The sequence below is a fragment of the Ictidomys tridecemlineatus genome, chromosome 13 (assembly GCF_052094955.1).
Source record: "Ictidomys tridecemlineatus isolate mIctTri1 chromosome 13, mIctTri1.hap1, whole genome shotgun sequence".
Taxonomy (NCBI): Eukaryota; Metazoa; Chordata; class Mammalia; order Rodentia; family Sciuridae; genus Ictidomys; species Ictidomys tridecemlineatus.
Genome location: NC_135489.1, coordinates 50832899 through 50848732, shown reverse-complemented (window position 1 = coordinate 50848732; position 15834 = coordinate 50832899). Strand labels below are relative to the sequence as shown.

The 15834-nt window shown below is 34.6% G+C and overlaps 1 protein-coding gene across 2 annotated transcripts in view; it reads right to left on the bottom strand.

Moving 5' to 3' along the window:
• Smchd1 (structural maintenance of chromosomes flexible hinge domain containing 1) overlaps nt 1-15834 on the bottom strand; it is a 152133-nt gene that overhangs the window by 42334 nt on the left and 93965 nt on the right. For both annotated transcript variants that reach the window (XR_005729148.2, XM_005337120.4), the window contains exons 29-31: nt 14919-15086; nt 11739-11864; nt 9003-9082 (exon numbers count right to left, since the gene is read on the bottom strand). Coding sequence is in view for 1 of the 2 variants with exons in the window: in XM_005337120.4 (XP_005337177.1) it covers nt 9003-9082; nt 11739-11864; nt 14919-15086 (374 nt within the window). In the remaining variant the exon portion in view is untranslated. The remainder of the gene's footprint in view (nt 1-9002; nt 9083-11738; nt 11865-14918; nt 15087-15834) is intronic.

Sequence of the window (15834 nt, the reverse complement as noted above, 5' to 3'; positions counted from 1 at the left end):
GCTGGAGAAAAAATTCAAAAGCATGATTTAAAAATGATCAATAAAATTAAAGAGAATACAAACATACTGTTAAATGAATTAAGAAAGACTATTCAGGATATGAAAGAGCAATTCAATGAAGAGAATTTTTTTTGAAAACAAACAGAAACTTGGAAATAAAAAGCTAATTAAAAAAAATCACAGATTAAAATTATTATTATTCAGACAGTAATAAAGAAAAAATAAGAACAGAACATACATGTCTATGGGACACACCACTACAAGACCATATATATATGTATAATTGGAATAAACAAGGAATTGAGTTATAGGAAAAGGCAAAGAAAACCTATTCAGTGAAATAGTAGCAGAAAATTTCTCAAATATTTGGAAAGAGGTGGATATTCAGGTAAAGGAGGCATTTAGAACTCCAAACAAACATGACTAACAAAGGAACTTTCCAGGACAAATTATAGTTAAACCACCAAAATACAGAAAAAATAAAGAATATTAAAAACTTCAAGAGAGAAGCATTAAGACACATATAAAGGCAAACCCATGAGAATAACAGCATTTTTAAAAGAAACTCTAAAGGGCAGGAAGACACGAAATTATGTATTTCAAAACCTGAAAGAAAATAAGTTCCAACACAGCTTACTATATACCCAGCAAAGCTATCCTTTAAAAATCAAAGGAAAATGAAGACTTTTCAAGATAAGCATAAATTAAATGAATTTATGATTACTAAAACCCAACATATATAGAATACATTTCATATCTGGTGCAACCACTCTGAAAAACAGTATGAAGATTCCTCAGAAAACTTGGAATGGAACCACCATTTGACCCAGTCATCCTATTCCTCAGCTAATACCCAAAGAATCTAAAATCAGCATACTAGAGTGACATAGCCACATGATGTTTATAGCAGCTCAATTCACCATAGTTGAGCTATGAAACCAACCTAGATGCCCTTATATATACAATGGAATATTACTCAGCTATGAAGAATGAAATTATGGCATTTGACAGTAAACGGATGGAACTGTAGAGGGATAATGCTAAGTGAAATAAGCCAATTCTCCCAAAACCAAAGGTCAAATGTTCTCTCTGATATGTGGATGAAACCTGTAACAAAGGAGAGTAGAGAGGGGAAGTATAGAAGTTCAATGGATTAGACAAAGGGGAATGAAAGGAAGGGTGGAAGGACAGGAACAGGAAAGACAGCTCTGGACAAACATAATGTCTCCCCAACACCCCCCACCTCATAATTTCCTATGCTCATATATGAAACTCCACATCAACCACAAGAATGGGATCAAAATTGTAATGGTTTGCACTCCAAGTAAGTACAATGTATCAAAATATGCCCTACTGTCACGTATATCTGAAAACAACAAATAAAAAATACATACTTATTTATGCTCAGAAAAGGAAGCAAGTTTAATACAATCACAAGAGCATAAGAATGAATAAACCTCATTAGAAGAATAGAGAGAAAATAAGCAATTAAAAAAGACTCAGATGGTTTAGTAAACCATCAAACCTCTTGAAAGGAAAAAATGAACACAGAATATTCAAAACAACCAGAAGAAAAATAACAAAATCACAGAAACTAGTACATATCTTTCAAAAATAACCCTGAACACAAACGGTCATACTTCTCCAACTAAAATATGCAGCCTGACTCATTACATTAAAAAACAGGAGGAGGTGCAGCCGCCCCCTGCACGGTAGGCAGACCTCCCCAACTGGAGTAGGGGCCCAGCCGCCCGCCTGCACAGTAGGCAGACCACCCCAACTTAAGGAGGGTCCCAGCCACCCGTCTGAGCGGTGGGCAGACCACCCCAAGTATAGTAGGGGTCCAGCCGCCTGACTGTAGGGTCACCGGACCGAGCTCTAGACAAACATAAGGTCTCCCCAACAACCCCCACCTCATCAAACACCTTATGAGAAAAACTGATGGAACTCATCTTGAAAAATTCCACCAACCCTTAAAACCCATCAACTGGTGGGCGTGGCTACCAGCTCGGATCAGGCACCTGGTTTACATCTCAGAGAATAAGAGGAGAGAGGCCACAGGTGGAAGCTCAAGTCATCTCACACTGACTACCACCACCACCACCCTGAACGCAGAGACTCAAGCTAGGAATAGACAACACCACCTATTGGAAGAAAAGAAAACAGAGTTCTGAGAGACATTTTTTTTTCTTTCTCTTTTCTCTTTTCATCCATTCATCCAGTCTCCTCTACCCTTCTCCCTCTGGTCCTCACAACCTCAACAGATGTGAAACCAAGAATTGTGCATGGAAAAGGTCTTTAACTACTGAATCAAAAGAATAATATAATATAGAGGAATTGCATATGCCCCACCTCCCTCCCCCCTTTTATTTCTATTCTTTTTCTCTTATTTTCTTTTTCCTGCTCTTTTTTCTCTCTTTCCTTGTTATTTTTTTCAATCTTACTCCCTCTATCCCACTTGCAACCCCCTAAATTTTACTATTTATAAGTAGGGTAATCTTATAAATACAGATAGGAGTTTGAATCTATACATTCTTCCATAAATTACCCATCTATTTGTTAGAGCTCTCCAAAGTTACTAAGTTAGATTAACCCCATACCCTCACTCCTTTCCCCCTAAACATAACATCCTACACCTGAAATTCAGTTTTCTTCATGCTACCAGAAATGGTATGCCTTTCATAAAATTAAGACTATATTTGTAAATGATAATTGAAACCAACATTTGTAGACATAGAGTCTAGCTATAAATGTAGTAACAAGGAAAACATGTGGTTAGATGATGTTCTATTGATATTGGGAATTGTTAACATTGTCTTTTTCCACAAAATGGAGACTTTGGAACTATACAGGAGCAATATAAATATATAGGGGGAAAATCAATAACACAACAGTTTCACAAAGCAGAAAGAAACGTGAGCAGTATGAAAAGACAAGGAAAGAAAGGACCACAAGCAATGCAAGTCAACTCAACTTTAGAAGAGGTAATATCTGCAAGATGGAATGTCAGATAAAGAATTCAGGATATACATGCTTCAGATGATCTGGAGTCTCAAGGAAGACATTAGATAGCAAAATCAGACAATGAAAGATCACTTTGACAATGAATTACATAAACAAATCCAAGAAGCAAAAGATCAATGATACAGGAAGATAGAGGTTATTAAAAAAAAAAAAAAAGAAATCCTGGAAATCCAGGAAGCAATAAACCAAATTAAAAACTCAAAAGAGACTATTACCAGCAGAGTAGATCACTTACAAGATAGAACATCAGACAATGAGGACAAAGTATTTCAACTTGAAAAGGACATAGACAGCTTAGCGAGAATGTTAAGAAACCATGAGCAGAACATCCAAGAAATATGGGATAACATAAAGAGACCAAACTTAAGAGTCATTGGGATACAGGAAGGTATAGAGGTCCAAACCAAAGGAATGAGCAATCTGTTCAATGAAATAATACGAGAAAACTTCCCAAACTTGAAGAATGAAACAGAATTCCAAATCCTAGAAGCCTACAGGACGCTGAATGTGCAAAATCATAAGAGATCCACACCAAGACACATTATAATGAAGATGCCCAACATACAGAATAAGGAGAGAATTTTAAAAGCTACAAGAGAAAGGAAGCAGATTACATTTAGAGGTAAATCAATCAGGATAACAGCTGATCTTTCAACACAGACTCTGAAAGCTAGAAGGTCCTGGAACAACATATTTCAAACGCTGAAAGAAAATGGGTTCCAATCAAGAATCGTGTATCCAGCGAAATTAAGCGTCAGGATGGAAGATGAAATTAAAACCTTCCACGATAAACAAAAGTTAAAAGAATTTGCAGCTTCAAAACATCCTTGGCAAAACATTACAGAAAGAAGAAATGAAAAATAACAATGAAAACCAACAGTGGGAGGTAGTGAAGGAAAAAATAATCAAAGAGGAAAAACAAATCATGTTAAGTAACATAAATAAACAAATATGGCTAGAAGTACAAACCATATCTCAATAGTAACCTTAAATGTTAATGGCTTAAATTCACCAATCAAGAGACACAATGTTAGTAGAATGGATCAAAAAAAAAAAAATCCAAGAATATGCTGCCTACAGGAGACGCATTTAATAGGAAAAGACATATACAGACTGAAGGTGAAAGGTTAGGAAAAATCATACCACTCATAGGAACCTCAGAAGCAAACAGGAGTGTCCATACTCATATCAAATAAAATAGACTTCAAGCCAAAGTTAATCAAAAGGGATAAAGGACACTAAATACTGCTCAAAGGAACCATACACCAACAAGACATAACAATCATAAATATATATGCCCCAAACAATGGTGCAGCTATGTTCATCAAACAAACTCTTCTCAAGTTCAAGAATCAAATAGACCACAATACCATAATTATGGGAGATTTCAACACACCTTTCTCACCACTAGACAGATCTTCCAAACAAAAGTTGAATAAAGAAACTACAGAACTCAATAATACAATTAATAACCTAGACTAAATTGACATATATAGAATATACCAAAGCGGTTACACTTTTTTCTCAGCAGCACATGGATCCTTCTCAAAAATACACCATATATTATGTCACAGGGAAACTCTTAGAAATTATAAAGGAGTACAGATATACCATGCCTCCTATCTGATCATAATGGAATGAAACTGGAAATCAACGATAAAAAAAGGAAGGAAAAATCCTATATTACTTGGAGAATGAACAATATGTTACTGAATGATCAATGGGTTATAGAAGACATCAAGGAGGAAATTCAAAAATTCTTAGAGATAAATGAAAACACAGACACAACATATCGGAATCTGTGGGACACAAGGAAAGCAATTCTAAGAGGAAAATTCATTGCTTGGAGTTCATTCCTTAAAAAAAAAAAAAAAACCAACAAATAAATGATCTCACACTTCATCTCAAAACCCTAGAAAAAAAAGAGCAAAACAACAGCAAAATTAGTAGAAGGCAAGAAATAATTAAAATCAGAGCTGAAATCAATGAAATTGAAACACAAGAAACAATTGAAACAATTGACAAAACTAAAAGTTGGTTCTTTGAAAAAATAAATAAGATCGACAGACCCTTAGCCATGCTAACGAAGAGAAGAAGAGAGAGAACCCAAATTACTAGCATATGGGATGAAAAAGGCAATATCACAACAGACACTACAGAAATACAGAAGATAATTAGAAATGATTTTGAATCCTTATACTCCAATAAAATAGAAGATAGTGAAGGCATCGATAAATTTCTTAAGTCATATGATCTGCCCAGATTGAATCAGGAGGATATAGACAATCTAAATAGACCAAGATCAATTTAAGAAATAGAAGAAGCCATCAAAAGACTACCAACTAAGAAAAGCCCAGGACTGGATGGGTATACAGCAGAGTTTTACAAAACCTTTAAAGAGGAACTAATACCAATACTTTTCAAGCTATTTCAGGAAATAGAAAAAGAGGGAGAACTTTCAAATTCATTCTACGAGGCCAACATCACCCTGATTCCTAAACCAGACAAAGACACTTCAAAGAAAGAAAACTACAGACCAATACCTCTAATGAACATAGATGCAAAAATCCTCAATAAAATTCTGGCAAATCAGATAAAGAAACATCAAAAAAATTGTGCACCATGATCAAGTAGGATTCATCCCTGGGATGCAAGGCTGGTTCAATATATGGAAATCAATAAATGTTATTCACCACATCAATAGACTTAAAGATAAGAACCATATGATCATCTCGATAGATGCAGAAAAAGCATTCGACAAAGTACAGCATCCTTTTATGTTCAAAACACTAAAAAAACTAGGGATAACAGGAACATACCTCAACATTGTAAAAGCTATCTATGCTAAGCCTCAGGGTAGCATCATTCTGAATGGAGAAAAACTGAAGGCATTTCCTCTAAAATCTGGAACAAGACAGGGATGTCCTCTCTCACCACTTCTGTTCAACATAGTTCTCAAAACACTGGCCAAAGCAATTAGACAAAAGAAATTAAAAGCATAAAGATAGGAAAAAAAGAACTTAAATTATCACTATTTGCAGATGACATGATCCTATACCTAGCAGACCCAAAAATGCAGACTCAAGAAACTTCTAGAGCTAGTAAATGAATTCAGCAAAGTGGCAGGATATAAAATCAACACACACAAATCAAAGGCATTCCTGTATATCAGTGACAAATCCTCTGAAATGGTAATGAGAACAACCACCCCACTCACAATATCCTGAAAAAAAATAAAATTTTTGGGAATCAACCTAACAAAAGAGGTGAAAGAACTATACAATGAAACTACAGAACCCTAAAGAGAGAAATAGAAAAAGACCTTAGAAGGTGGAAAGATATACCTTGTTCATGGATTGGCAGAAATAATATCATTAAAATGGCCATATTACGAAAAGTACTCTATAGGTTTAATGCAATGCCAATCAAAATCCCAACGGCATTCCTTGAAGAAATAGAAAAAACAATCATGAAATTCATCTGGAAAAATAAAAGACCCAGAATAGCAAAAGCAATTCTAAACAGGAAGAGTGAAACTGGTGGTATAGCGATACCAGATTTTAAAAACTATACTACAGAGCAATAGTAACAAAAACAGCATGGTACTGGTACCAAAACAGGTAGGTAGACCAATGGTACAGAATAGAGGACAAAGAGAACAATCCACAAAGTTACAACTACCTTATATTAGACAAAAGTGCCAAAAACATGCAACGGAGAAAGGATAGCATCTTCAACAAATGGTGCTGGGAAAACTGGAAATCCATATGCAACAAAATGAAATTGAATCCCTTTCTCTCACCTTGCACAAAAGTTAACTCAAAATGGATCAAGGAGCTAGGAATCAAACCAAAAACTTTGCGTCTAATAGAAGAAAAAGTTGGCCCTAATCTCCATCTAGTGGGTTCGGCTTCCAAAATCCTTACTAGGACACCTATAGCACAAGAGTTAAAAATCAAGAATCAACAAATGGGACTTACTCAAACAAAAAAGTTTTTTCTCAGCAAGAGAAACAATAAGAGAGGTAAATAGGGAGCCTACATCCTGGGAACAAATATTTACCCCTCACACTTCAGATAGAGCTCTAATCTCCAGAGTATACAAAGAACTCAAAAAATTAAACAACAAAAAAACAAATAACCCAATCAACAAATGGGCCAACGATCTGAACAGACACTTCTCAGAGGAGGACATACAATTAATCAACAAATACATGAAAAAATGCTCACCATCTCTAGCAGTCAGAGAAATGCAAATTAAAACCACTCTAATAAGATACCATCTCATTCCAGTAAGAATGGCAGCCATTATGAAGTCAAACAATAACAAGTGCTGGCGAGGATGTGGGGAAAAGGGTACACTTGTACATTGCTGGTGGGACTGCAAATTGGTTCAGCCAATTTGGAAAGCAGTATGGAGATTACTTGGAAAGCTGGGAATGGAACCACCATTTGACCTATTCCCCTTCTCAGACTATACCCAAAAGACCTAAAAAGAGTATACAACAGGGACACAGCTACATCAATGTTCACAGCAGCACAATTCACAATAGCTAGACTGTGGAACCAACCCAGATGTCCTTCAATAGATGAATGGATAAAAAAATGAGGCATTTATACACAATGGAATATTACTCAGCACTAAAAAAACAACAAAATCATGGCATTTGCAGGGAAATGCATAGTATTAGAGCAGATTATGCTAAGTGAAGCTAGTCAATCCCTAAAAAACAAATGCAGAATGTCTTCTTTGATATAAGGGAGGCGACTCAAAACAGAGCAGGGAGGAAGAGCATGAGAACAAGATTACCATCAAATAGGGACAAGAGGTGTGTGGGAATGGGAGAGAGAAGGGGAATTGCACAGAAGATGGTAGGAGACCCTCACTGTTATGCAAAATTACATATAAGATGGTGTGAGGGGGAAGAAAAAAGAGAGGGAAAACGTGTCACAGTAGATTGGGTAGAAAGAGAGGGGGGGAAGGGGGGATAGAAAGGGCAGCACAATACAATAGACACTAGTATGGTGCTATGTATAATCAGTGTGATCCTGCAATCTGTACATGTGGAAAAATAAGATTATGTACCCCATTTGAATCAAATGTATGATATGTCAAGATCATTGTAATGTTTTGAGCAACTAATAAAAAAATTAATCGAAGAAGTTAAAAAAAAAAACAGGATTCAACAATTTGTTCAACAACAAAGATGGGCACAGACTAAAAGTGCCCAAAGGACGGAAAATAATATTGAATAATAGAATAGAACGATAGAATAATAGAATAATAGAATCTGGGTGAGTAGGAGTAGCTATACTCTTATCCAATAAAACAACTTTCAGTCAAAAATTGGCCAGGAGACTAAGGTGGTCACTACATATTGATAATAATGATATATCTTATCAATAAGATATAATAATATAAATATATATTTCCAAATGCTGGCATATTCAATTTGATAAAATGAATGATACTGCACATAAAGACCTCATGCAATAATAGTAGGTGACTTCAACATTCACCCTACTCTCACCAGCAGATAAGACAAAAATCATCAACTGAAACATCAGAGTAAAATTAAATTTTAGATCAAATGGACTTATCAGACATCTACTAAGTGTCATGTCATCTGCAGGAAAATTGACAGAATTAGAGAACACCACGTTAAGTGAAATAAGCCAAACAAGGAAAGACATGTTTTTTTTCAGATCTGGAAAAGAGGGGGGGAAAAAAAAAAGAAACATGATCTAGAAGTAGAAAAGAGACTCTTATAGGAGGCGAAGGGGACAAGGTGAGAGCATGGGGAAAGAGAAGAGGGTAACAGAAGGGAAGACAGACAGGATCAAACCTTAATATATACATGTATTAATATATCACAGCAAAACCTTTTAACCTATACAATTAATAAGCATTAGTAATTATATATTTTTTAAAAAATCAATCTCTATAACACCAATATCTAACAAACTTTGAGTTCTTACCTAGGTGCAACAACAATGAACACTCCCAAATTAGCCCTGCCCTTTTCATCTGTTTTATGCTGCTGGTTTGAAGGCATGAGCTAAAATCAAAACAAAATAAAATAATTAATTATAAAACATTCTAGATATCAATCAAGGTGCGTTCCTCTATTACAATGTGGTTTTCATCTATTCCTATTTTAAAAGTTATATTTACAAACACTTCTAAAAATTTGTCATCTGACACCAGTTGAAATAATGTCTTATGCAATCATGTAATCCAAAAGAGAAGAGTCATCCATTTTGGTCAATTAAACTAGAATTTCATGTTAAAAGTTGCAGGATTCTAGGTTCACTAAATATTGGTGTAAATCATATATATGGTTACTAAAACACTTAAGGTGCATTTCAAACTGGGCTGGTGTGGAGGATAGCTATAGAGATATAAATATACCCACACATTCAATTCTAGGCATCATAAAACCAAACTTTCTGTTCAATTTTACTCAGGTGTGTGTCTTAAATTTTACTGCAAAATATTGCAGTACCCTTTATAGTGATTTAAAAAAGTGACTAAAAATTGGAGGCGACATTTCCTAATAATAGGTTTGAAGAGTCTCAACCTTTATGGATGCTATTCCAGAAACTAGAATCATACCCTTATTCTTAGGTTGAAAATAACCACTATTTCACTTTCTTGGAAGCAAACGTTCAGAACAAAATGATTTGTAGACTATAGAAGTGGAAAATCAAGTGTCTCTTAAAACTCTAAACCTCATTTCTGCTTAAGAGAACAGAGTATGAAATAGTGTTACATGCTGAGACAAAAAGCAATGGATAGAGAGGGAAAAAAAGGAGAAACTGACATTTCACTAAAAAATGGAATCAAAGACAGGATTAAAGTCTTATATTAACACTCATCCCATTTACCCTTCGATTGATTGCCTTCTGACACATCTTAAAGTTCTTCCTCTCCCCATCTGGATCCCAAATCCCTGTTGCAAAGTCAAAGGAATCTTTTTTTCTTTTCTTTTGATAATATTTAAAAAAAATTATTTTTGTAGTTGTAGGTCAAAACAATACCTTTATTTATTTATATGTGGTGCTGAGGATCGAACCTAGTGCCTCACAAGCTAGGTGAGCACTCTACCACTGAGCCACAACCTCAGTCCAGAGTCAGAGAAATCTTAAATCATGTTACATAGCAATCCCATAGGTTTGTTGGACAGTTTTAAGAACCCTGACTCTCATTATTTTAGTAGAAAAATAGTTCCAAGTATCATAAGCCATTTTTGGTACTTTAATCTCCTCCACTGACTTTTAAGATCAAATCTGAAGTCCTAGAAAATCTCTGTTGGGAATCTAATTGAACCAGCTGATTTCAAGAACACTGCCACGTTGAGGCAATGCTTCTTCCATTAATGAAATATTTGTGGCCCAATCCAGTGGTGCACGCTTGTAATCCCAGCAGCTCAGGAGGTTGGGGCAAGAGAATCCTGAGTTCAAAGCTAGCATCAGCAAAGCAAGGTGCTGAACTAGTGAGATCCTGTCCCTAAATAAAATACAAAAAGGTTGGGACATGGCTTAGTGGTCACTCCCTAGTACCCACCCACCCACCCTAAAAAAAGAAAGAAATATTTGTGGAGGGATACTCCAGACTGTCTGAATATAATCCCAGGAACTTTCTGTGGGTTGCCTAGCAAACAACTTGGCCAACAAATTTGCTTCAATCACAAAAAGGTACTGTTTAAAAATAAAATCTTGCAAGGAGCAGTAGTTTTCTTCTTTTTCATAGTAAGAGGGCCTCCAACATTGCATCAGGTACCTAGTTTCCATTAGATGATGAGCAACAGCCTGTCCCAACATTATGGAAGCAGCTGATACTTAACACTGAACTCTTTGGTAACCAAGCACTGTGTTTCTCCCTAGACCTTAGTAGGCCACATTCACACTTGCCACATAAAAAGAATAATAGAGGAGAGGTGTTTCACCCTAGAAAACAATGTAGTATAAGGTCTAGCAGCTCTGCCCTGGCTCTGGTAGTTCTCCATAGGATTAGAGGACAGGTATCTGCATGCCTCTTTTGTTCAGACTCAGCATGTTTTCCCAATAATACCTACTCCTTAACCCACAATGTAGATCTTCATGGTATGTCTTCATTCACTTTGTTAAAATTATCTATCTTAATCTGAAATGCAAACATTATTAGTACTATATGAACACTCAAACTGCCCATACAACACTGGCCCCATTACACCAGTTGTATATGTAAATTTTACTTGCTCAAAATAAATATAAACATTCTTCAAGTTGATTTATACTGAGTAGTAATAAAGACTACACACACATTACACAAAATTACACGTGTGTAATTTTGCTGTACTGGGGACTGAACCCAAGGTCTTACATATATCAGAAAAGTGCTCTACCACTAAGCCACATACCTCATTTTTGAATTTTATTCTGAGACATGGTCTCATTAGTTGCCCAGGTTGGCCTTTAACTTGTTATCCTTCTGTCTTGTCTCCCGAGTAGCTAGGATTTACAGTTTTATACCACCACACCCACCTAAAACTATATTTTAGAAAGAGAAAGAATGTAACACTAAATCTTTAGGTACAATTTCCTTTTTTGTGTGTGGCACTGGGGATCAAACCCAGGGTGCTGCTCATGCTAGGCAAACACTCTACAAGGGAGCTACATCCCTAGCCCTGATGTACAGAGGTTTAAGTGAAAAATAATTAGGGAAGAACTTACCTTTAAATTATTAGCTTTTATGAGATTTATTTTAACATGTGGTACTGGTGCTGGATTATCCCACTGATCACAAAGTTGAACAGTGAGAGGATTTTGTAATTCTCTTCCATTAATCACTGGAATGGGCTGAAATGAATATAAATATTTAGAAGCATTAAAACACACATGCCAACCAATGTACTTACTTGCATACTTATAAAACAACTTACTTTATTTATCCCTGTTTTATTCACAAATCACTTCTTTCATCAATGAAAGTAAAGCCCTGAAAGCCAACTAAATTACCATAAATGTCACTCTTATAGAAATTATTGATAATTTGATAAAACAAAAAACAGCATTTGACATCAGTGGCTTTTAAGGTACTTTGCTATAAGTTACATACTAGAATGAATTCAGTGGAAACAAGTTTATCTTTGATTCTCAGATTTAGCATTGGCAATCTGTAGTTTAGCTCCTATGGAAATATTTAGCTCTCTGCCATTATGTATTATGTGGGATAGCTTTCTAACCCTTGGTTAGAGGACAAATGATCTACCCAGTCTTGCTGGTTTTAAATGCTTTGTTTTCTCCCTAGAAAATATGTAAGGCTTGTTTAATTCTAGGACTCTGTCTGCTGATCTATTAATACTAGATATATCAAAGGACATATTGTTAAGCAAAGTAACTGCTAAGAGTCCAATTCTGTGTCAGATTTTATTTTATTTTTTTAATTCTTTTTTGGTATTACTGGGAATTGTGCCCAGGGGTACTCCACCACTGAGCTATATCACGTGTTCCGTAAGTTGCTGAGAGTACCTAGAACTTATGCTCTTTTTGCCTCAGCTTCTTGAACTGTGGGAATTACAAGCATGTACCATTGAGACTGGCTTTGTATCAGAGTTAAAAGTTACAAAAAAGAAGATGGGAGAGAATGAAAAAGTGAAAAAGGAAATTTATCATCTCTCCCCTATCTATGTTTCGTCTGCTTTCTCCATTTCTCACTCTGTGAGAAGTTAATTAGAAATGGGAGAAAAATTAATGCTGTGTAAACAAAACAAACAAGAACCTTGAGACTAATTTAGTTACATTGCTTATCTCCCATGAAGTTTACAAGGCTATAGTTGAGTGTATATTTCATTTGCCAAAAATATAAAAAACTTGAATTTTAGAAAGTGCTAAAAATTTTTAAGTACTTTAATCTTATCACAAATAATTATCCACCTTACTTCTTTTAAAAGATATCCTAACTTTTAAAAGTATTCCTAACTACTTTTAAAGGATATCTTTCAGTAAATGACACTTTTTTTTTTTTTTTGCAGTACCAAGAATCAGACCCAAGGCCTCATAAATCTTAGACAAATGCTCTTACACTGAACCCCAGTCCTTTGAAAAGTTTTATTCGGGGGCTGGGGATGTGGCTCAAGTGGTAGCGCGCTTGCCTAGCATGCGTGAGGCACTGGGTTTGATTCTCAGCACCACATAAAAATAAAATAAAGATACTGTGTCCACCTAAAACTAAAAAATAAAATATTAAAAAAATAAATAAATAAGAATAAAAAGTTTTATTCAGAGATGGTGTCTTGCTGACTTGCTGAGGCTGGCCCCAAAGTTTTGGTCCGCTTAACTCAGCCTCCTTGAGTACAGGTATGTGCCACACCTAGCACAGTAAACAACTATAGCCCAAGCCAGCAGAAATAAAATTTTCTGGGAAATAGTAGAAAAAGTCACTTTCCAAAATTAAATGTTTGTGAAAAAAAGGAGCTGCATCTCCAGGCCTTCTGTCAAACTGGCATGTTATTTAACATTTCAGAATTTGAGTTTTCTAATAATTTATGTAGATACTTATATATTTATTTTTAAAATTATTTTACGAGGTTATTATGTCAGTTCCACTTTGTACTTACTTTCTGTGGGAAGAGGGTGAGTCAAGAATTAAATTAGGAAAATGAGATACAAAGTGATAATTTTCCAGTCTTATGGATATACAAAACACATGACTAACAGATGAATAAATTCGTTTTATGTTTTATTTTAAAGTTCCTGAATTATTATGCTATCTACAAATAAATCTTGTAACAAATTAACAAGCTGTCATTATTTTTATAGTCTCCCCCTCAAAATCATACAAAAAGATAAATATGTTAGTAAGATTTTTCCCACCTGAAAAGCACTATAATATAGTCAACTATATTAACAAGTTGCTGATTGGTAACAATAACCACAAAAATGCTTTAATTTACATAGTACATACACCCCCATTGGCTTTTCAGTGAAATACCTTGCTCAACACACTATTAAAAAAATTTTTTTTTAAAGTACACTAGCATAACCACTTTTTCCTGTTTTTTAAATTCACAAATCAAAAAGGGAAACAGGCATGTAAATTTTCTTATACGGCTTGCTTCTTTACTAAAATCATTTTACCTACTACTATGGGTCAGTGAGCTCACTTTCTTTTAAAAAAAGTTTAAGTCACATCAATAATTAAAGCCTGCTATACCATAACTGAGTGCTAGAATTCGAACATTTTAAAATTATTCGATTAAAGGTCACAAAAATTTCAGATAGGATGTCTAAGTTCAAGAGATTTACTGGACAATATGGTGACTAGTTAATAATGTACTTTTGAAAATTGCAAAGAGTAGATTTTTTAAATGTTCTCACAAGATGTGAGATCATATATATAATTAGCTAAATTTAGCCAATAAACAATGTAATACATATTTCAAAAGCCATATTATACATAATAAACGTATATAATTGGCAATTCTCAATTAAAAATAAATAAAAATGTTAAAAAATAAAATTAGAATTCTAAAACTCAATATGCTTTTTAAAAACTCCACTCAAATTTTTTAAATTAGTAATTGGCAAAAATCAGTAACCAATAAAACTGGGTTAACTGAATATTGAGGTTCATTATGGTATTTTTGATTTTTCTGCATGTTTGCAAATTCCTGTAATGCAGTTTTTAAGACCTGAACTATTATATTTGTTATATTAGCAAATTAAGACATGGTGATCAATTAAATAAGGAAACATTATGCCTTGCATTACCTTGCTCTTTTGTTATTGTTACTTTCACATTAGTTGTTATTTAACAACAAGATATATCTATTCTGATCCACTAACCCCTGACAATCTGAAATTAACAAGCTATGTAATATTAAACTTTTTCCAATATATGAAGTTGCTTACCTCTTTTAGTTCTGGCCAATCTATAAGGAGAAGTTTAGCTGGAGGTCCAGAAATTAGCTGAACTCGAATAAAGTCAGAAAACTCACGCCAAGTAAAACAAAGATCCTTATTTCCAGGAGGACCTGGAATAAATTTGATCCCTCTTACACTTATACTTTGTGTGTTTTCCTAGTGAGGAAAATACATTGAAAAAAGACAGGGTGATATTGCTTAGTTAAAAAAAAAATTATATTTAAGTTAAATGTTTTGTCATTAGTCCATGGCCACATAGATGTTTCTGGGTATATAATGATAAACATTATGCCAACAGCGGCATACCATAAATTTTACTTTAAAACAAGGAGAAACTGAATTTCCTTCTTTCTTTTGGTAGGGTAGAATCTAAAAATGTTGTTTGTTTCTTTTTTACTAGAGATTGAACCCATTCTTTTTCACCTTTTATTATGAGACAGGCTGGCTTTGATCTTGTTATCTTCTTTAGCCTCCCGAACCCTAGGATTAGGTGTCACTGTACCTAGCAAATCAAAGGTTTTGGCTACATATTACCTTATCATTTCCTAATTTTCCTGTTCCTTATACAGAAAGAAATGCTTATCTAAAGTGCTTGAGAACCAAAAGTACTTCAGATTTTAGTTTTTCAATTATGAAATATTTGTATAAACTTGACTGGTTGAATTGTTCCAATGTGAAAATACCTCAAAGTGTGAAACTTTTTGCATGTCATCTTCAGTACTCAAAAAATTTCAGATTTCAGAGTTTTTCAGATTTTGGATTAGTAATAATCTGTACTGCTTCTTTTCTGTTACCCAAATAGCCAAGCAAGTGCCTGCTGCCAGATAACAGCCTTTATACTTGTGTTCTTTTCCTCAGTTTGCAACAGTATGCATCAGATATCTATATGGCTTTTCTTTAATTA